General features: G+C 45.6%; 1 protein-coding gene and 1 long non-coding RNA gene across 2 annotated transcripts in view; one reads left to right on the top strand and one right to left on the bottom strand.

Annotated features, from left to right (window-relative positions):
- Positions 1-1,875: 1,875 nt before the first annotated feature.
- Positions 1,876-5,285, bottom strand: LOC130439763 (uncharacterized). Its single transcript, XR_008909474.1, has 3 exons — positions 3,317-5,285; positions 3,178-3,221; positions 1,876-2,959 (listed from the first exon to the last, which is right to left on the bottom strand). It is a non-coding gene; the product is annotated as an uncharacterized LOC130439763 (long non-coding RNA).
- A 2,111-nt stretch (positions 5,286-7,396) lies between these two features.
- The window catches only part of LOC130406936 (taste receptor type 1 member 1-like), a 39,237-nt gene continuing 22,943 nt past the window's right edge, over positions 7,397-23,690 (top strand). The window contains exon 1 of the mRNA XM_056729523.1: positions 7,397-8,092. Within this exon, the coding sequence (XP_056585501.1) occupies positions 7,828-8,092 (265 nt within the window). The 5' untranslated portion in view covers positions 7,397-7,827. The remainder of the gene's footprint in view (positions 8,093-23,690) is intronic.

Genomic DNA, 23,690 nt, shown 5'->3' with positions numbered 1-23,690 from the left:
TGTTGTTTGAGTGGAATCATGGCATAACCTATGGTTTTGTGTGAGATTGAGTGATCTTTCTCGTGTCTCGTCATTGTTCCCTACATCTCGTCCCTCGTCAGCCTCTCCTTAGTGCCAATCCCCAGCACCTGTTGCTCGTTAACGATCCTTTGTCTGTCTCCCCTATAAAGAGTCCTCATGTTTCATTGTCCTGTGCTCGTGCATTGTACCTGTACCTGTTTGTAATACCTGGTCCTCGTCTGAGCTGTTTCCCATACCTTGTCTTATGCTGCTGTTCCCTCTGTGTTTAGTAAGTTCAGTTTTTGTAGTGTTTAAATCAAGTGTTTGTTTTCTTAGTTAAGTTAGTCAGTGTCCTTGTTTATTGTTAAAGCTATTTATATATCCCTGTCCTGTTTTACCCCATCGTGGGCTTTTGTTTTATTTATTGTTAATAAATATCTTTGTTAAACACCTTCATCCGCCTTGACTGTGCCTGCACTTGGGTTCTCCTGCCATGCCCTTTGAGAAGATTCATGACAGAATGCACGAGCCATACCGAACCCAGCAGGCAGTCAAGGCGAACTGCTTGCGGTCCCGCCAGGCACGCCACCTCTGCGGTATCCGTCAAGGTAATGACGACCTGGGGACCTACGTCGATAGGTTCCTCGATGCCGCAGAGGAGGTGGTCTTTGGGGAGGAGGAGTTGGCGGTGTTGTTCAGCCGCGGCCTCAGGGATCCTCTGTCGCCAGCGGAGATGAGGATGCTGAGACCGCTGGACTTCGATGTCGTGTGGCGGTATGCCACGAATAGGTCGGAGTCCAGGGTTCCAGTTCAGTCCTGTTTTCCATCTCCGCTGGTCGCTATCCCGGAGGGTCGTACCCTGCAGGTCGGGGTTATGGGCATCACCACTCCCTCCCCCTCATCCTCTGCAGTCTCTCCACCACCATCTGGTCTCCGTGGCAAGCGGGGGAGAAGAAATTCTTCGGGGTCTTCCTCTGAGGCCTCCAACCCCGAACCAGCAGAGCCCTTCACCTCCTTCCTTCAGCCGACCACCAGACGGGTGGGTCGGCTGAAAAAGAAGAGGCAGCGGAGGGCAGCTGGGAGTCCTGTGGTCCCGAGTCCTGTGGTCCCGAGTCCTGTGGTCCCGAGTCCTGTGGTCCCGAGTCCTGTGGTCCCGAGTCCTGTGGTCCCGAGTCCTGTGGTCCCGAGTCCTGTGGTCCCGAGTCCTGTGGTCCCGAGTCCTGTGGTCCCGAGTCCTGTGGTCCCGAGTCCTGTGGTCCCGAGTCCTGTGGTCCCGAGTCCTGTGGTCCCGAGTCCTGTGGTCCCGAGTCCTGTGGTCCCGAGTCCTGTGGTCCCGAGTCCTGTGGTCCCGAGTCCTGTGGTCCCGAGTCCTGTGGTCCCGAGTCCTGTGGTCCCGAGTCCTGTGGTCCCGAGTCCCAAATATTTTTTGGGGGGGCGCTGTGGGGAGGTGACGGTCCGAGCGTCCAGCCCGGCCGCAGATCCGCTCCAGCAACCGGCACCAAGCCCGCTCCAGCAACCGGCACCAAGCCCGCTCCAGCAACCGGCACCAAGCCCGCTCCAGCAACCGGCACCAAGCCCGCTCCAGCAACCGGCACCAAGCCCGCTCCAGCAACCGGCACCAAGCCCGCTCCAGCAACCGGCACCAAGCCCGCTCCAGCAACCGGCACCAAGCCCGCTCCAGCAACCGGCACCTAGCCCGCTCCAGCAACCGGCACCAAGCCCGCTCCAGCAACCGGCACCAAGCCCGCTCCAGCAACCGGCACCAAGCCCGCTCCAGCACAACACAACTTTCCACAACACAAAATCCAGCCATGTGTGTTATGGCACAAATCTTGCAATTGTGATGGTAAAATGTACAGTGGTAAAGACATAACATAAAGGTTACATGATGACATAACATGATATTTAAATAGTGCTTATTTACAATACAAATTGTGTAGCAGCTCTAGAAAAATGGGTGGCAATGTCCAGCATTATTAAGTTCAGACTTTATTGATTAGTTTTTACTTAGTTCATCTGTCAAAACAGCAGCTTTGAAGAAAACAATGATGTCATGATCCAGCTCAGTAACAATTACATGAATACATTGTTGGCGCCAAATGCATTTTTATTGAATACAAAGAATTCAAAGTGATTCGGTTTCAATTCATGTTAACTTCACATTCAGCATGTCCAGAGTGTTATCCTTTTTTATCTATGCTCTAATATTTTCAGGGCTTCTGCAAGTTTCAACAAGTAAAAGTAAAGATATTTAAGACAATTTTAAGACCATTATTAATTAAATGTAAAAATGTTTTAAATGTTCATGTCAATACTTGCAAAAGGTATGAAGGCTATGAAGGAAAAAAAAAAGTATGTTAATTTACAGAACTGTGTGTAATCGTAGGTTTCAAACTGGTCAGACAACAACAAAGGCCTAGAACAACTAGCATTAAATAAACGGCAACATAACTACACAGTCAACACATGAGGTCATGGGATGATCATAGTGATGTCACCATGTTATTATGTTAGTAATATGTTAGCTCAATGTGAATTTATTTTATTAAGTCACCATTATGGTGATCAGTGTATGCTTTAGCTGGACTATTCACCCTTATCTTTTACATAATTGTTTTTTGCTTTGCCTGTTGTCATTGTTGGTTTATGAATCACAATTGTTATACCAAAGAAAAAACCTGAAGTTAATCCAATCTGAAAATACTGGGTATAGCGGTTCATCTCATGTTGTATTTTTAGTCTGGTTATCAATTTTACAATTTGACACTAAGCAGTGTTGGGGCAGATGAGATGTTTGGAAGGATTTTATGAAGTAGTCTATGACTGCAAGTACATCGATATAAAGCAAGACTGTGTGAAAATGCTTTAGAAAGACAAACCCCTCTCACTCTTTTTTTCAAAACCTTGGAGTAATCAAAGTTGTTTTGGCTCACTCTCCTACAGCATTCTGGACACTCATCTGAAAGATAGGCAATATTATTTTGAAATAAGTATATTGCTACAAATAAAACCAAACAGCGACTGCAGAATCAAAGAGTAGTTAATAAATCATATTAATGTACATTTACATTTATTCATTTGGAAGACGCTTTTATCCAAAGCTGTTAATGCAAAGCTCTTACCAATGGGCTACAGGAAAGCTACTGATGCAAATGTAAATACAGAAAATGTACTTACCACTTTTTCTTTTTCTTGCTGGCTTCCATCTGTTGGACTGGATCCTTTATCAAGATATCACACTTTATTATACAGTAAATTATTACTTCTTAAGAATGTCAAGAGTTCAGACACACTTTACTGAGTATTAAGGACATACAGTGTACTTCATTTCTTGGTCTATTTTTGGCCTTCTGGGCTTGGGGTCTTGTGGCGGCTGATGAGCCTGTGATATCAATGCCAATAGCTTCTGAGGGGCTGGTGGCAGTGGCTTCTGGAGGGCTGGTGGGAGCGGCTTCTGGGGGGCTGGTGGGAGCGGCTTCTGGGGGGCTGGTGGGAGCGGCTTCTGGGGGGCTGGTGGCAGCGGCTTCTGGGGGGCTGGTGGAAGTAGCTTCTGGGGGGCTGGTGGAAGTAGCTTCTGGGGGTTATGATTGAAAAGAGCCATTAAGGATCTACGGTATATGTCAAGAGATCTAGTCATCAATGCAATACTGTACTTAGCGTTTGATCAGAGCATTCTAAATTTTCATGATTATGACAGGGGGATAATGCTACAGAAGCTGCAACTAGTTGTATATAAAGAGGAGGTATCCAACCCCAAAATATTAAATGTATTCTCATGCTTCTATCACTTTTTAGAACCAAATTTCTCCAAAGGTGTTTAAGGTGAGGTCTCAACAGGATAAATAGTCAAGCTTATACTAAAATTAAAATTAATATTACATTTTCTGTTTCTCCCACAAGACAACATTGGTGTTTGTGAAGGAGGCTGAAATTTTCCTAACTAATTTATGAGAAGAAGACTGTTCAAAGCTGTTGTGGAGAGGGAAATGTAGTAGATCTTTCTTTTTATCTACGGTAAAAGTTTACAATAGAGTTCCTCATATCTGTCTCAAACTGATTGTTTTAAGGAAATGGAGCAAAATCTGTGATTAAATGGATACATAAATGAAACAATAACGAGATTACATCCAGGTCTCCTGAGCTATCAAAGATCTGTCCCATGGCCAGAATTTAAAGAAAGCTAGCTTCAGAACATTGTTTCCACACTACATGTGCAGTATACTGCCCCTATCAGGAATAGGCAGATCATTTTTTACCCTTAACTTAAATCAGGGGCAATTCAAAGACCTAAAACATGTCTTCTCCCATCAATTGTAATTAATGTCACAAAACAGTCTGCCTAATACTGTTTATCTATTTTGTTGACTTCAGGCAATAGTGTTATTTTGCAATAGACCCACCACATGCTGCTTTATCCTATTATGGCTAAATGTAATGCTCACCCTTTGCATCCGTATGAAAAATAAAGAGAATGAAACATGTGGATTATCAGGTGTTTCCAGATTACAGACCTTAATATTAGTAAAAAAAATTAGCAAGTTTGTCAAACTGAAATAAAAACTTTAAATTAAAAAAAACATGCATAGAATAAAATAATTTGACTTAAATATTAATTTCATTTCAGTTTTATGGTCATTGAAAAAAACCTCTTAAAATGTGGCACTTATATGTAGGCATGGGCCGCATACCGGTTTCAAGGTATACCAAGGTTTAAAAGAGTTAAGGTTTCAAAACCACAAAAAAAATTATGTGATACAGTTTCTAAGGTAAGAGCTGTGTTTGCATAAAAATAGATTGTTTAATCATGTAATTCAATGTTTGATGTTTATGTCTAATATATATATATTTTTTTTTAAAGAATATTGTAATTTTAAGGCTTTATTTTTACCTGACACACATGTTAGGGTTCAAACTGAAATTAATTGTGTCCAGTCGAAAAGTTGTATATGCATACATTTGAAGGTAACACATTTTAGTGTTGTAATAGCAATACCGTGAAACCGTGGTATTCGTTGAGCAAGGTTATTATAGCACCAAAATCTCATACCGGCCCATGCCTACTTATAACAAGAAATTAATTACTACTGGTTTGTAACTAAATATTCATCAAAATGCTATCACTGTCATATTTATTTCTGCTTCATCAGCCATGTTTTCATCAATGTATTTTTCCAAGGGGGGGGGAACGGGACGGCCTCATGGCGGGAGGATCCCGTTGCAGGAATTTATTCACTCAAAACCAGTTGATGGAAACACATGTGATTCATATTTTCTTTTTTTTGCCACATTTCATAAAAGTTCACTTGACAGCTGCATGGAAACATGACAATTGACCGTTTAACTTTACTACGTTTACTGAGTTGACCTCATGTACCACCCTATTTGTATGCTTAGCCCTGACCTAAACTTACCATTACATGGCAGCTATTAAGTACAACTGTCCTGTTGTTGTTTTTCTTGATTGACTTCTTCCATTCAGCCTTCTTATTTTGAAAGTTGCATCTCTTTGTTGCAACTTTTGTTTTGTACAGCTGGAGTTGTTTGCAGAGTGAGCATGTCTTGAATGCAACACTTATCAGGGTGTTGCACCCGGGGCACAATTCCTGTGTGTTTCCCGGCATCTCTAAACAAAAGAAAAAAGTAATACAACATATTTTTGTACCATATGATCCAGTAAAAAGGGGTCAAATTGTTACGCTACATATCATTATAACATAAATTAACTTTTTAAAACTAGGTTGTTACTTTAAAGTCCAGCCACATGGGCAGTTATCATTAGCTCGAGCTCCACTCATTCTGTGGCAGGTACGTAGTAATATGTACTCATATGCAAGCATGGCATTGACACAAGTTGGTGCTACATGGAAAGACTAACCTGATAAGTCAACGTTTCACTATACGTTTTTAAATTACCTGTAGTCTGATTAAAAGTATTTTAAAATGTAATTTAGCCTAATTACAACTATGCCAATAGACAAATACAACCAATTTTCATTGGTTAATGGAAAAGTGTTTTAAAGCTTGACGTTTTGCAGAAAATCTGAGTTATATTTGACATAAGAATACAAACTGTATTTAGGGATTACATTTTATGGAACATATTTCCATAATTATTTATTAAACCTAGTCTGTGGGGTAAAACGACCCCGGCAGGTATCAGTGATAGTAAGTATGTACATCACGTCCTTTCTTATTCCATCATGTAGTTTCTCAGGTTAGATACATTTTCATATAAATAAATAAATAAGTTATTTCGGCTTAGTGCTTGTCACGTATGTAATGTGTTGAAAAACAAGTTAAAAACAGGGGTCACGCATGGATAAATGCATAACATTATAATACCACATCAACTGGAACGATGAATGATGCATGCGTTTTAAATTACTTTTTAACTTCTGTTACTATAATATTTCGTCTTTTCACGTAAACATTTCAAATTGACTTCGATGTGTCTACATTCAACGATGTCTGCAGATTAGGACTACACCAACAACTGTGGGTTTTGACCTAAGTGTGATATTCAGTTACAAATATTATCCTTAAACTGGACATGAGTAACTTGAATTCAGTTCACTGAAGACTCGCTATAAACGGCTCATTTGAATCATTGAGTAGTTCATACAATCGTAGATGAATCATTTGGCGTGATTTGCGAACCGATTTACCCGGTTCGTTAAAAATAATCATTTCTTTCATGAGGGGCACATCGTGATTTCTTTATTTCCAAATAAGGAGTAACGATATGCTTTATGTAATATAGCGGAGTAAAAAGATAAAAACGTCATTACTGTCCACCACTGCGAACAATAAACTGAATTATAAAGCGATCTATTTATATTTTCAAAGGTCGCCAAAAGCTTTATTAAGCTTACCGGATAACAAGCCACATAGCTACTAAATCTACGGCAGAATTCGTAACGGTAATTGTAAAAAAAAACTTTAATTGTCGGCGGTGGGTAACGCTAGCTAAATTACTCATGCGTTAGCTTCACTTAACGGTCCTACTGGCGTCACGGGCAGTCACATGATTCTAACGTTACAGTTTAGTTACCATTAGAGCAAACATGTTTCAGTAAAACAACGTGACACTTTACAATTTAACTAAACTAACGCAGACAGCATTAGGATAATGTGATATACTGTACATACCTCTGACTGTCAATCGTGTTGTATGTGGAGTCGACCGTCATCGATGTGTCACACAGAGGTCTTCTCTTTAGCGCCCCCAGTGGACTTTCGTGTCGTAAAACTGTAGTCATAATGGCGGTTTAAATCAAAACAGACATCAGTTACATACTTTAATGGTAAAACTGTTACATTTCGTTTGAATCCATAAGCATTTGGCCATAAGCACCACAACTTATGTCACTTTAACTATGCGTGTGAATGTTCTTACCTGTACTAACAGTAAGTTTCCTTTCCTATGATGTGTGTTAGAGAATAAGCAGGTGCTGATAACGCGCTGGTCACACGTGCAGTGAACAACAGACCTCTCTTCTAGTGATGTGTCATGCGCAAAAGATGCGGCTCTGAGAGCCGATGCTTTGTAGTGAATCAGAAGAGCCGGCTCGCATCGAGTGAGAGCCGGCTCCCAGTTTTTTTCCTTTCGCGGCTTACCTCAAGGCAGAACTTTGTTTTGATTGGTCAGCAATCGCATCGCGGCCAATCAGATGTGAGGATATGGGATCATACCATTATGTAAAAACAGAGAGGGGGGTGAAGTTAAGCGGCACTCCACTGCAAGTTAACGAGTCGTAACAACGTTAATAACGACACTGTCTGTCAGATAGCGGTGAGGAGAGTGTGTGAGTTGGCGTATTTGAAACTATGAGTGACACCCGAAAGAGAAGCAGCATCTGGCTCCAGTTTAAAGACGATGGAAACAACAAAGCAGAGTGCATTCACTGCAAGATGAAAATTACTTTAAGAGCAGGTTCCACCACAAACCTGCATAGACATGTGAGAACTGTCCATCCTACAGTGCAGTTAGAGGAGAGAGGGCAAGCTAGCACACCATCTACAGATCCTGGTTTGTCTCATCCCCAAAAAACAGCAACTGCAGCAGCATCTACTGGCTTCCACACACATGCAGGTATAACCTCTCTTACTGCAGCTCAAAGCAAAATAAGCCAGTTTATACCCAAAGTGATGACCCCATCCAAACAGCACAGCATTGATGAAGAGCTGGCTAAAATGATAGCTACTGATTTCCAACCCTTTTCAATTGTGGAGGACAGAGGTTTTAAAAGTTTTGTCAAAACTTTAAATCCCCCATACACTCTACCCAGTAGAGTGTTTGATTAAAATATTAAACAAAAGAATGGTTTTGTAACAAAATAACTGCATAAAAACACTGCACATGAAAGGGTTTTCAACACACAAACCATTAATTTTTGCAAAGTTATGGTAAAATAAAGGCCTACAAAAAATCCTAAATTAAGAGCCTTTCAGGAGTCGAAAGAGCCGGCTCTTCTTTGGGAGCTGAGCCAAAAGAGCCGGCTCTCTGAAAAGAGCCGAACTTCCCATCACTACTCTTCTCCATTGCTCATTTGACATACCTCTGAACATGACGTACAAGATACTAGCCAATCAGAGAGCTTGTTACATCTCTCTCGCCATAGCTAATTTGAATTGTTTAACCTCGTTTTACCAATCCAAGGTCCCTAAGTTGCAGGGAAATGCTAAATAGAGAGGCTAAAAGTAAAAGCTAAATGACTTAGCTTATCAATGTCATGATTCCACTATCATGCCATGTTTATTCTTGTTGTTTGAGTGGAATCATGGCATAACCTATGGTTTTGTGTGAGATTGAGTGATCTTTCTCGTGTCTCGTCATTGTTCCCTACATCTCGTCCCTCGTCAGCCTCTCCTTAGTGCCAATCCCCAGCACCTGTTGCTCGTTAACGATCCTTTGTCTGTCTCCCCTATAAAGAGTCCTCATGTTTCATTGTCCTGTGCTCGTGCATTGTACCTGTACCTGTTTGTAATACCTGGTCCTCGTCTGAGCTGTTTCCCATACCTTGTCTTATGCTGCTGTTCCCTCTGTGTTTAGTAAGTTCAGTTTTTGTAGTGTTTAAATCAAGTGTTTGTTTTCTTAGTTAAGTTAGTCAGTGTCCTTGTTTATTGTTAAAGCTATTTATATATCCCTGTCCTGTTTTACCCCATCGTGGGCTTTTGTTTTATTTATTGTTAATAAATATCTTTGTTAAACACCTTCATCCGCCTTGACTGTGCCTGCATTTGGGTTCTCCTGCCATGCCCTTTGAGAAGATTCATGACAGAATGCACGAGCCATACCGAACCCAGCAGGCAGTCAAGGCGAACTGCTTGCGGTCCCGCCAGGCACGCCACCTCTGCGGTATCCGTCAAGGTAATGACGACCTGGGGACCTACGTCGATAGGTTCCTCGATGCCGCAGAGGAGGTGGTCTTTGGGGAGGAGGAGTTGGCGGTGTTGTTCAGCCGCGGCCTCAGGGATCCTCTGTCGCCAGCGGAGATGAGGATGCTGAGACCGCTGGACTTCGATGTCGTGTGGCGGTATGCCACGAATAGGTCGGAGTCCAGGGTTCCAGTTCAGTCCTGTTTTCCATCTCCGCTGGTCGCTATCCCGGAGGGTCGTACCCTGCAGGTCGGGGTTATGGGCATCACCACTCCCTCCCCCTCATCCTCTGCAGTCTCTCCACCACCATCTGGTCTCCGTGGCAAGCGGGGGAGAAGAAATTCTTCGGGGTCTTCCTCTGAGGCCTCCAACCCCGAACCAGCAGAGCCCTTCACCTCCTTCCTTCAGCTGACCACCAGACGGGTGGGTCGGCTGAAAAAGAAGAGGCAGCGGAGGGCAGCTGGGAGTCCTGTGGTCCCGAGTCCTGTGGTCCCGAGTCCTGTGGTCCCGAGTCCTGTGGTCCCGAGTCCTGTGGTCCCGAGTCCTGTGGTCCCGAGTCCTGTGGTCCCGAGTCCTGTGGTCCCGAGTCCTGTGGTCCCGAGTCCTGTGGTCCCGAGTCCTGTGGTCCCGAGTCCTGTGGTCCCGAGTCCTGTGGTCCCGAGTCCTGTGGTCCCGAGTCCTGTGGTCCCGAGTCCTGTGGTCCCGAGTCCTGTGGTCCCGAGTCCTGTGGTCCCGAGTCCTGTGGTCCCGAGTCCTGTGGTCCCGAGTCCTGTGGTCCCGAGTCCTGTGGTCCCGAGTCCTGTGGTCCCGAGTCCTGTGGTCCCGAGTCCTGTGGTCCCGAGTCCTGTGGTCCCGAGTCCTGTGGTCCCGAGTCCTGTGGTCCCGAGTCCTGTGGTCCCGAGTCCTGTGGTCCCGAGTCCTGTGGTCCCGAGTCCTGTGGTCCCGAGTCCTGTGGTCCCGAGTCCTGTGGTCCCGAGTCCTGTGGTCCCGAGTCCTGTGGTCCCGAGTCCTGTGGTCCCGAGTCCTGTGGTCCCGAGTCCTGTGGTCCCGAGTCCTGTGGTCCCGAGTCCTGTGGTCCCGAGTCCTGTGGTCCCGAGTCCTGTGGTCCCGAGTCCTGTGGTCCCGAGTCCTGTGGTCCCGAGTCCTGTGGTCCCGAGTCCTGTGGTCCCGAGTCCTGTGGTCCCGAGTCCTGTGGTCCCGAGTCCTGTGGTCCCGAGTCCTGTGGTCCCGAGTCCTGTGGTCCCGAGTCCTGTGGTCCCGAGTCCTGTGGTCCCGAGTCCTGTGGTCCCGAGTCCTGTGGTCCCGAGTCCTGTGGTCCCGAGTCCTGTGGTCCCGAGTCCTGTGGTCCCGAGTCCTGTGGTCCCGAGTCCTGTGGTCCCGAGTCCCAAATATTTTTTGGGGGGGCGCTGTGGGGAGGTGACGGTCCGAGCGTCCAGCCCGGCCGCAGATCCGCTCCAGCAACCGGCACCAAGCCCGCTCCAGCAACCGGCACCAAGCCCGCTCCAGCAACCGGCACCAAGCCCGCTCCAGCAACCGGCACCAAGCCCGCTCCAGCAACCGGCACCAAGCCCGCTCCAGCAACCGGCACCAAGCCCGCTCCAGCAACCGGCACCAAGCCCGCTCCAGCAACCGGCACCAAGCCCGCTCCAGCAACCGGCACCAAGCCCGCTCCAGCAACCGGCACCAAGCCCGCTCCAGCAACCGGCACCAAGCCCGCTCCAGCAACCGGCACCAAGCCCGCTCCAGCAACCGGCACCAAGCCCGCTCCAGCAACCGGCACCAAGCCCGCTCCAGCAACCGGCACCAAGCCCGCTCCAGCAACCGGCACCAAGCCCGCTCCAGCAACCGGCACCAAGCCCGCTCCAGCAACCGGCACCAAGCCCGCTCCAGCAACCGGCACCAAGCCCGCTCCAGCAACCGGCACCAAGCCCGCTCCAGCAACCGGCACCAAGCCCGCTCCAGCAACCGGCACCAAGCCCGCTCCAGCAACCGGCACCAAGCCCGCTCCAGCAACCGGCACCAAGCCCGCTCCAGCACCCGGCACCAAGCCCGCTCCAGCACCCGGCACCAAGCCCGGTCCAGCACCCGGCACCAAGCCCGGTCCAGCAACCGGCACCAAGCCCGGTCCAGCAACCGGCACCAAGCCCGGTCCAGCAACCGGCACCAAGCCCGGTCCAGCAACCGGCACCAAGCCCGGTCCAGCAACCGGCACCAAGCCCGGTCCAGCAACCGGCACCAAGCCCGGTCCAGCAACCGGCACCAAGCCCGGTCCAGCAACCGGCACCAAGCCCGGTCCAGCAACCGGCACCAAGCCCGGTCCAGCAACCGGCACCAAGCCCGGTCCAGCAACCGGCACCAAGCCCGGTCCAGCAACCGGCACCAAGCCCGGTCCAGCAACCGGCACCAAGCCCGGTCCAGCAACCGGCACCAAGCCCGGTCCAGCAACCGGCACCAAGCCCGGTCCAGCAACCGGCACCAAGCCCGGTCCAGCAACCGGCACCAAGCCCGGTCCAGCAACCGGCACCAAGCCCGGTCCAGCAACCGGCACCAAGCCGTCCTGTTTTACCCCATCGTGGGCTTTTGTTTTATTTATTGTTAATAAATATCTTTGTTAAACACCTTCATCCGCCTTGACTGTGCCTGCACTTGGGTTCTCCTGCCATGCCCTTTGAGAAGATTCATGACAATCAAGTAGCAAACGGAAAAGGAAAGGCAGCTGTGAAATGGAAATGCAACTGGTAAAAGAAATAGTCTTTTAAATGACAGATTAAAACTCGTATTCCTAGTTTAATTTGTAAATCCAATGATTAATTCCACTTTTGAAATTGCATTTTCAAATACATTTTGAAATTACACCATTTATAAAGGAATTAATTAATGCACTTCAAAATAAAAAAGGACTTAAAAAAACATAAAACACAAAATAAGTACATCATTTTAAAGTATTTATTGATGGATTCATATTTGATTTATTAATATTTTTACACTTTTTATTGCCCATTAAAACAATTAATAATAAATGACTTTATCATTGGACCTATTTATATTTTAATAAATAAATGAAGTTATTAGTAAATGGACTAAAGTTTTGTCTGTATCTTACTATAGGTTTTAATCGAAGGTTTCTTTAGTGGACGAAGATAAATGTCCCAACACAGTGAAACTGAAAGTGTTCCTAGATGTTCTGCACCACAAACAAGAATGTAAAAAAATGCAATGCAAATGAATACATATTGTATGTAGTACAATAAAAGAATGGAATCTGAATAAATGTAATTTCATGTGAGTGTAAGGGATCTCTAAAATCTGATTTTACCTATATAGTAACCATAATTTGATTTTATATTTGTAATGTATATTTATATATTAGTATTTTGATTTTATTAAACATTATTAAAAATGACTAGCCATTGTAACATGCACTGCGAGTTAGTTGCGTCACTTATATGTGCATTTTTTATTTGTTTGAATTTTGTTTATTTGTACAAGTATCATGGTTGGTCAATTTAGTGTCTGTCCCCCCTCTCCTCTACTGTGATTGGACGGCTGTGTAAAAAGGGACGGTGACAAGCTCTGCGTTTTACCTAAAGTTAATAGGTAAAAACTGAAACAAGAAAAAGTAAAGAAACTCGTGAAATATCCTTATGATACATGGTGCATCAAAATGTCATCAGTCTAGGGTTAGAGGAATACAGAACGTTTGAATGTTTTACGCACCATTTACACGTGACAGGGAGCAGGTGTACATTTCTTTAATTTCAACATAACATTTTGAAAATACCAACATTTTCATGAATCTGAAAATTTACAAAAGAACGACTTTACGAACGATCTACACAAAAAATCATTTGCTGCGTGTTTCACGAATGCGGCCCATTGTTTTTTATGTTGCTGCTTCCGCCATTTTCCCAACATGGCGAAGTGGCCCTCTCCCACTTTCACGAGTTCGCTTCAAAGATACTAAGTTGGGACGGATAGTATGGGTATTTGGCGTGCTGTCCCGGGGTAAGGGCTCGGAGTTCGCTGAATCTGCCCCTTGGCCTGTGAGGGGCCTGGTGTGTGCCCTAAAACGGAGTATACCCCCCGGTGCTGAGGTCAAACGTGCTTGTGGTGTAGAGTCAGGGTGGAGGAGGGATGTTACAAGACCTTCGGGAGAATAGAGGCAAGACAACTTGACTATTTATAGGGTTTATAGGATGATTGCTGTGATTGCTAATTGATAGTAGGTTAATTGGTTGCTGTGATTGGTAATCAAAAGCCAGCTGAGTTAGTAATCTGTACGTGCTCCTCCCGAACCTTGTTAATAAAACATCATTAAGTATTATGGTTTTATGAGGACTTCACTTATGGCTTGGCTAATTTATTGTTTTTGTATTTGAAACTAAATATTCATATTCTACATCTCCATGTTTTAGAAACCTCAACAAACACAGCGTACTTTCTGCCATTAAGACTCTAATGTGTTACCGTCACTAATTACGTATAGATCGAACCACTCGTCATCTAACACTTGGAGTATATAAGATTGTTACCTATTCAATGTTTGCGTTCACAGTTGATGACGTCGACATTCAGTGACTTAAGTCCACACATGTTAGTAGCAATGCTATCATCCTCTCACACTGCTATACAAATAAAAATGTTGTGGAAAAAAATACTGTATTTTAACAAGTAATGTGATATGGAAAGTTCCCAGACGGGGAAAACAGGTGTTTGTGTGCCATTTGAATGTGGCCACATGATTTTCTCCACATGACTCATTCTTGGGTACGTTTTCAGAACAACAACATGACTCACTGCTTAACCGCCATAGAATGATGCAACTAGCTAGTCACGACTGGTTCCAAACATACAGTCAGGTCCATAAATATTGGGACATCGACACAATTCTAACATTTTTGGCTTAATACACCACCACAATGGACTTCAATGGCTGAGCGTATGTGGCGAAAAACCAAACTTGAAGTTCACTATAACATCTATAAAGACAGTCTGGATGGCTTCAATGTAGACTTAGGCAGAGCTAGACAGAATTTTTTCTCTAACATTATAAACTGCAAAATAAATAACACTCGCAACCATTTTGCAACTGTAGAGAGACTAACAAATCCCCCTAGTCAAGTTCCGAGGAAAATGCTGTCTGATGACAAATGCAATGAGTTTGCAACTTTTTTCCTTCAAAAGATCAGTAATATCAAAATGGAATTCAGCAAATCTCCATGCGGCAGTCAGGTCTGTCTGACATCAGGTCATCAGAAATAAGTAACTTTGTCTGAATTTCAGACAATTGATCTCAAAACCCTGGAGGAAACGGTACAGCATCTTAAGGCGTCAACTTGCAGCATTCACACACTTACCACATCCTTTTTTAAAATAGTGTTTAACTGTTTGGAAGCAGATCTCCTAAAAATAGTTAATACCTCACTGCTCTCAGGAACTTTCCCAGAGTCCCTAAAAAATGCAGTTGTTAAACATTCTCTTAAAAAAGGGCAATCTAGACAAAACCTTACTGTCCAACTACAGACCAATATAAAATCTTCCTTTTATAGGCAAGATCATTGAAAAGGTTGTCTTCAATCAGCTGACCAAATTCTTTAACTTAAATGGCTACCTGTACAATTATCAGTCTGGTTTCCGTCAGCATCATAGCACAGAGACAGTGCTCATAAAGATAATTAATGATATTCTATTGAATTCTGATTCAGGCAAAATATCAGTTCTGGTTTTACTAGATCTCAGTGCTGCTTTTGACACGGTAGATCACACCATACTCCTACATAGGCTGGAAAACTGGGTAGGGCTTTCTGGGTTGGTACTTAAATGGTTTGGGTCATACCTCAAAGGGAGAGGTTACTATGTGAACATAGGCCACCATAAATCTGACTGGACACCCATGACTTGTGGTGTTCCACAGGGCTAGGCTCCTCACCAATTTGTATATGCTCCCACTTGGCCAAATAATAAAAAAGTACCAAATTGCCTACCACAGCTATGCAAATGACACTCAGATCTATCCAACCCTCTCACCCAATGACTACAGGCCTATTTACTCTCTTTACCAATGCATTGATGAAATTAACAGCTGGATGTGTCAAAACTTCCTTCAGTTAAATAAAAACAAAACTGAAGTCAACAAGGCTGAAACTAACAAGGTAAACACATACCTTGACTTAAGAGGTCTAAAGACACAAAGAAAGGTAAAAAATCTTGGGGTCATTTTGGAGTCCGACCTTAGTTTCATCAGTCATGTCAAAGCAATAAGCAAATCAGCGTACTACCATCTCAGAAACATACCCAGAATCAGATGTTTTGTCTCAAGCCAAGATTTAGAGAAAATAGTCCATGCTTTCATCACCAGCAGGGTGGATTACTGTAATGGACTCCTTACAGGTCTTCCCAAAAAGACCATCAGACAGCTGCAGCTCATACAGAACGCTGCTGCCAGGATTCTGACCAGAACCCAAAAATCTGAGCATATCACTCCAATCCTCAGGTCCTTACACTGGTTACCAGTTACTTTTAGAACCAACTTCAAAGTATTATTAATTGTTTATAAATCACTCAATGGTCTAGGACCTAAATACTTCTCAGATATGCTCATTGAATATAAACCAAACAGACTTCTCAGATCATCAGGATCAAGTCAGTTAGAGATAATAAGGGTTCACTCAAAACAGGGCGAGTCAGCGTTTAGCCATTACGCCACCCGTAGCTGGAATCTGCTTCCAGAAGACATCAGATGTTCACCAACAGTAGCTACTTTTAAAAACACACTTGTTTAGTTGTGCATTCACAACCTGAGCACTTTGCTGGTTTACATCAACTGCACTTCTATTTCTAATTTATTTTTATTTTGCTCTTATTCTTTTTATATATGCACCCACATTTTTTATCAATTTTATTGCTGTTTTATTGTTTCTTAAAATCTAAAGTATTTGTGATCCTAAATCATTTGCATTTTAAAGATGTGTTTTCTTTCTTTCTGTCAATCATTGTATGTAAAGCACTTTGAATTGCCCTTGTGTATGAAATGTGCTATATAAATAAACTTGCCTTGCCAAATGAAATGAACAAGATGTGCTTTGACTGCAGACTGTCAGCTTTAATTTGAGGGTATTTACATCCAAATCAGGTGAACGGTGTAGGAATTACAACAGTGTAGTAAAGTAATGTGACAATTGGCTTCTCAGCTGTTCCATGGCCAGGTGTGTGTTATTCCCTCACTATCCCAATTACAATGAGCATATAAAAGGTCCAGAGTTCATTTCAAGTGTGCTATTTGCAGTTGCTGTCAACTGTCAAGATGAGATCCAAAGAGCTGTCACTGTCAGTGAAGCAAGCCATCATTAGGCTGAAAAAACAAAACAAACCCATCAGAGAGAGAGCAAAAACATTAGGCGTTGCCAAAACAACTGTTTGGAACATTCTTAAGAAGAAGGGACGCACAGATGAGCTCAGCAACACTAAAAGACCCCGAAGACCACGGAAAACAACTGTGGTGGATGACTGAAGAATTCTTTCCGTGGTGAAGAAAACGCCCTTCACAACAGTTGGGCAGATCAAGAACACTCTCCAGGAGGAAGGTGTATGTGTGTCAAAGTCAACAATCAAGAGAAGACTACACCAGAGTGAATACAGAGGGTTCACCACAAGATGTAAACCATTGGTGAGCCTCAAAAACAGGAAGTCCAGATTAGAGTTTGCCAAAACAACATCTAAAAAAGCCTTCACAGTTCTGGAACAAATCCTATGGACAGATGAGACCAAGATCAACTTGTACCAGAGTGATGGGAAGAGAAGAGTATGAAGAAGGAAAGAAACTGCTCATGATCCTAAGCATACCACCTCATCAGTGAAGCATGGTGGTGGTAGTGTCATGGCGTGGGCATGTTTGGCTGCCAGGGGAACTGGTTCTCTTGTATTTATTGATGATGTGACTGCTGACAAAAGCAGCAGGATGAATTCTGAAGTGTTTCGGGAAATATTATCTGCTCATATTCAGCCAAATGCTTCAGAACTCACTGGACGGCGCTTCACAGTGCAGATGGACAATGACCCAAAGCATACTGCAAAAGCAACCAAAAAGTTTTTGAAGGGAAAGAAGTGGACTGTTATGCAATGGCCAAGTCAATCACCTGACCTGAATCCGATTGAGCATGCATTACACTTGCTGAAGACAAAACTGAAGTGAAAATGCCCCAAGAGCAAGCAGGAACTGAAGACGGTTGCAGTAGAGGCCTGTGTAGCGTTTTTAGCTGCTTGTTAAATTACGGATGAGTTTACTCATCAAATAAGATTCTCCACCAGATCTATCAAGATCAAACATATATGAAATGAGTTGTTAAAACGTCAAATTCAATCAAGGAATTAGTTTAGCTCAAAGGCAAATATGTATAATAATCGTCATTACACATACATATTTTACAATTCTTATTAGAAAGATAGTGATACAAATCCCATATGTATCCGTCCAGCAGATACATCAATGATTTTATACACTAACGTTATCTCATGACTATAAGCAACGTGACTTTACCAAACAGAATTAAGAGCAGAGGTAGCATAGATCGAAACACAGTTTAAGTGACCAAGTTTGTGAGCGTGAACGCAGAGAACCAATCACAAATGCCTTTATGGTTTTTATTAAACTCTACTCTACATGGTAAACATAATGAAGACAAACAAATACATGAAACACAAATGCGCTAGGATGCGCAGAGAGAGAGAGAGAGAGAAAGTGAGAGGGCATGGCCGCGAGGCAGGTAAAACATGTCTGAAAACCATTAAAATCATCTTTAACAAAGAGGCACGATCTTAACGCAGCTAATCTATATTTAGAAACGGATACTTGCAATATTGTTGTTGGACCAATATCTGTAGCCTATGCGCGTTGATGGAAATCTTGAATGGTTTCAGAATGCAGTCCTGTTGAAACGCTGAGTTTGGGTTCGGAGTCCAGAGTTCCATGGCCTAAACGGACTCCCCAGAGGGGAGTCCCTTGGAGTGTCTTCTCGTCCTCTTTCTTTTCCTTTGTGATTCCAAAAGTCCACTAAAAACATGGTTCGGTGATGCTGTTTTAAATGCATACCTGCCCTGCCCCCAGATGGTCTGCGGGCCAATGCCATGAAAGTGAAAAGGGGGCCTAAGAAAGATCCTTTGTTTCTCATGGCACCTCATTTGCATAGCTCTGACAGTTTGGTCAGTTTGCGTTTAATACCTAAACTTAGTTATGGGCATAGTATGATGTGTGCTATGTTTTTTATAACATAGCTCATCATATAGGGAATTCAAAGATGTGTAGTTACATATGAAACATGCAAGGCATTGAACTGTGAACGTATGAATACGTCAAATGAACCCTGAATCAAAACTTGCATATCTAACAAATACAGAGTATATAAAATAGCACGAGCGACAACACACAACCTAGACATTTAGATACATTTACAGAGAAGAATAGTTTAAATCAAATAAGTTCCTATTTGTCAGAGAAGTTTCTCTGCTTGGTCTCATGTCTTAAGTAAGAGATGAGACAGAGACTTATCAACAATGCTTTGAAGCGAAGGAGTCGTAAATATCCAACAGAGGAACCAAATGGTTATAACACTCTCTGTGAGAGTTCAACCTAAAACCAGACCCCATGGAGCTAGGTTTCCTTTGGTCTTTGAAGATGTTATCTTAATACCTAGACAAAAGGGAGTGAGAGGTTGAATGGCTTGATCCAGACACTACACCTGGCAGAGTCTATGCGTTCCAGACTTCAGACTGTAATTGACTGCAAAGGATTTGCAACCAAGTATTAAAAAGTGAAAGATTGATTTATGATATTATTCTGTCCCATCACTTTTGGTCCCTTAAAAAGTGATTGGATGTTAATACCCTCAAAATTAAAGCTGACAGTCTGCAGATAAAGCACACCTTGTTCATTTCATTTGAAATCCATTGTGGTGGTGTATAGAGCCAAAAATGTTAGAATTGTGTCGATGTCCCAATATTTATGGACCTGACTGTAGTCACTTTGTTTCACATACTATGGAGCCAAAATAGGGTCATATATATTTGCAACAGAAAAAAAAATATTTGCAAACAAAACATAAGTTGTGCAATTGAATAGGCTATTATTAAGCAAAAAATTGCATCTTCGCAAGTAAAACTTAAGAATCTACAAAAGAAATGTAAAGCACAGAGAGAAAAAAATCAAGTTTAGCAAAGTAAAAATTTCAACACATCTTTTCCTTTGCATCCCTCCTTTAAATCCGCGGTTCAGCCAATCGCTCCCTTGCGACACTGTTTTCTCTTTGCTCTTCACTTTACTTTGCGCCTCGATTTGTGTCCCTGATTTGACGTGGGGGAGGAGACAAGAGATTGGGGCGTGTACAAGCGACCTGAACCTGCCTACCCTTACGTTACGCCATCAGTGTAAACTGCTGTGCAGACTGACGCCTGGGCCACACATACTCTGTGTGCAGTGCGTGTGCGGTCCATATTTTTTTACGTGCACATAAGGTTTTATTAACAAAGTTCGGGAGGAGCATGTGCAAATAATTATGTAGCTGCACGGCACTAGCGATCACACAGCCGCCCGGCTGCACGGCATTAGAAATCACGCAGCTACCCGGCATTAGCAATCACACCACCTATCCTACCAAACCAGAGCGAGCTCTATAAATAGTGAGACCGCCTTACCTCCTCCACTCATAGATTTACGCAGCATACAACACCGTCCGTCGCACCCCAAAACGACGAAGCAACGTGGCGTCATCTGGCTGGCTTTAGAAAACGCCGACATCCCTTTCTCCAGGAAGGCAACTAAAGCGGAGTTGTATAATTTGTATACCTCCAGCCTGCCCGGAGTTCTAACAACCACTCCCACCACAAAACCAAAAGCCGCTGATAAGACCCACAGCACCACAATCCCTCAACATAGGGAAACGACCACCCCAACCACGGCGAGGAAGAGGCGTTGCTCACCAAGCCAGAGAGGACGTGCCCCAGACCATGCGGACACCAGCAACCAGCTGACTGCAGGATCACCCGAGTCCAGTACCTCTGACGACTCTACGCCGGTCCATCAACGCCACGGCAGCGCGAGCACGCGCCGCTAGCGGCAACCCTGCCTACCCTATCCTCCAACTATCCACTTTCTCACTTTCCATCCGGCCCCTGGCCTGCAGCCCCACTGCCAACAGATAACGTGAGGCTGCCTCCGTTACAGGCACAGGCGCAGGCCCAAATCTTTCCCAAATTCCTATTGCCACAGGCTCTGGAGCCGCCCAAAGCGTGATGCTGCATCCGTACGCGGCTCCAGCAGCTGCCCCTTTTCCGCCCACTCTATCCAGCTCTCGCACCGCTTTCACTCTCCACTCTGCAGCACCAATGGCCATTCCCCCAAACGCCCCAGCCTTGGAACCTCCCCCAGTAGCCAGCAACATAAGGATTAGATCCTAGCAGGTGCAGACATCGACCTCTTTACCCTCCTGTCTCCCATCCCTCCGCCCCCCCACTTACCGTCAAATAAATTGCAGCGATTTCTTTGTCCATCCATCCATCCATCCATTTTCTACCGCTTATCCGGGGCCGGGTCGCGGGGGCAGCAGTCTAAGCAGGGATGCCCAGACTTCCCTCTCCCTAGCCACTTCCTCCAGCTCTTCCGGGGGGACACCGAGGCGTTCCCAGGCCAGCCGGGAGACATAGTCCCTCCAGCGTGTCCTAGGTCTTCCCCGGGGTCTTCTCCCGGTGGGACATGCCCGGAACACCTTACCGGGAAGGCGTCCAGGGGGCATCCGGAAAAGATGCCCGAGCCACCTCAGCTGGCCCCTCTCGATGTGGAGGAGCAGCGGATCTACTCTGAGCTCCTCCCGAGTGACCGAGCTTCTCACCCTATCTCTAAGGGATCGCCCGGCCACCCTGCGGAGAAAGCTGATTTCGGCCGCCTGTATCCGGGATCTTGTCCTTTCGGTCATGACCCACAGCTCATGACCATAGGTGAGAGTAGGAACGTAGATTGACCGGTAAATCGAGAGCTTCGCTTTGCGGCTCAGCTCCTTCTTCACCACGACAGACCGGTACAGCGACTGCATTACTGCAGAAGCTGCACCGATCCGTCTGTCAATCTCCCGCTCCATCCTTCCCTCACTCGTGAACAAGACCCCCAGATACTTGAACTCCTCCACTTGAGGCAGGAACTCTCCACCTACCTGAAGTGAGCAAGCCACCCTTTTCCGGCTGAGAACCATGGCCTCAGATTTGAAGGTGCTGATTCTCATCCCAGCCGCTTCACACTCGGCTGCAAACCGTCCCAGTGCATGCTGAAGGTCCTGGTCTGATGGGGCCAGCACGATGACATCATCCGCAAAGAGCAGAGATGCAATCGTGTGGTCACCAAACCCGACGACCTCCGGCCCCTGGCTGCGCCTAGAAAAAAAATAAAAAATTATGAACAGAACCGGCGACAAAGGGCAGCCCTGCCGGAGTCCAACATGCACCGGAAACAAGTCTGACTTACTGCCGGCAATGCGAACCAAGCTCCTGCTCCGGTCGTACAGGGACCGGATGGCCCTTAGCAAAGGGTCCCGAATCCCATACTCCCGGAGCACCCTCCACAAGATGCTGCGAGGGACACAGTCGAATGCCTTCTCCAAATCCACAAAACACATGTGGATTGGTTGGGCAAACTCCCATGAACCCTCCAGCACCCTGAAGAGGGTATAGAGCTGGTCCAGTGTTCCACGACCGGGACGGAAACCACACTGTTCCTCCTGAATCCGAGGTTCTACTATCGGCCGGATTCTCCTCTCCAGTACCCTGGCATAGACTTTCCCGGGGAGGCTGAGAAGTGTGATCCCCGGTAGTTGGAGCACACCCTCCGGTCCCCCTTCTTAAAAAGAGGGACCACCACCCCGGTCTGCCAGTCCAAGGGCACTGTCCCCGACCGCCACGCGATGCTGCAGAGGCGTGTCCGCCAAGACAGCCCCACAACATCCAGAGACTTGAGGTACTCAGGACGGATCTCATCCACCCCCGGTGCCCTGCCACCGAGGAGTTTCTTGACTACCTCGGTGACTTCATCCCGGGTGATGGGCGAGTCCGCCTCTGAGCCCTCGGCCTCTGCTTCCTCAATGGAAGACGTGACGGCGGGATTGAGGAGATCCTCGAAGTATTCCTTCCACCGCCCGATGATATCCCCGGTTGAGGTCAACAGCTGCCCCCCTCCACTGTAAACAGCGTTGGTGGGGCATTGCTTCCCCCTCCTGAGGCGTCGGACCATTTGCCAGAATCTCTTCGAGGCCGACCGATAGTCTTTCTCCATGGCCTCGCCGAACTCCTCCCAGGCCCGAGTTTTTGCCTCCCCAACCACCCGGGCTGCAGTCCGCTTGGCCTGTCGGTAGCTGTCAGCTGCCTCGGGAGTCCCACAAGCCAGCCAGGCCCGATAGGACTCCTTCTTCAGCTTGACGGCATCCCTTACTTCCGGTGTCCACCACCGGATTCGGGGATTGCCGCCTCGACAGGCACCGGAGACCTTACGGCCACAGCTGCGAGTGGCTGAGTTGACAATGGAGGTGGAGAACATGGTCCACTCGGTCTCAATATCTCCAGACTCCCTCGGGATCTGGTCGAAGCTCTGCCGGAGGTGGAAGTTGAAGATCTCTCTGACAGGCGATTCGGCCAAACGTTCCCAACAGACCCTCACAGTACGTTTGGGTCTGCCGAGTCTGTCCAGCTTCCTCCCCCGCCATCGGATCCAACTCACCACCAGGTGGTGATCGGTTGACAGCTCCGCCCCTCTCTTCACCCGAGTGTCCAAGACATACGGCCGTAGGTCAGATGAAACAACAACAAAGTCGATCATTGACCTCCGGCCAAGGGTGTCCTGGTGCCATGTGCACTGATGGACACCCTTATGCTTGAACATGGTGTTCGTTATGGCCAAACTGTAACTAGCACAGAAGTCCAATAACAGAACACCACTCGGGTTCACATCAGGGGGGCCGTTCCTCCCAATCACGGCGATTTCTTTGTCACCTTAAAAAAAAAAAAAAAAAGGATATAATATGCACCACTTTCCCAAACAGGAGACGCGAGCATAGCGTCTACCTCGCAATAGTCGCTGAGCTCGCTCTGTTATACAGAGGCACCCACTTCTACACATTTCTAGGGATGGGAATTGATAAGAATTTAACGATTCCGATTCCATTATCGATATTGCTTATCGATCGATTCTCTTATCTATTCTCATTGGGTGAGGGAATAAGTACAAATTTGTTTGTTTGTATTAACTCGCTTTAATATCTGATAAGAACATAGCACATACT

Source organism: Triplophysa dalaica, chromosome 18, assembly GCF_015846415.1.
Source record: "Triplophysa dalaica isolate WHDGS20190420 chromosome 18, ASM1584641v1, whole genome shotgun sequence".
Lineage (NCBI taxonomy): Eukaryota > Metazoa > Chordata > Actinopteri > Cypriniformes > Nemacheilidae > Triplophysa > Triplophysa dalaica.
This window is presented reverse-complemented; position numbering and strand designations above follow the sequence as displayed.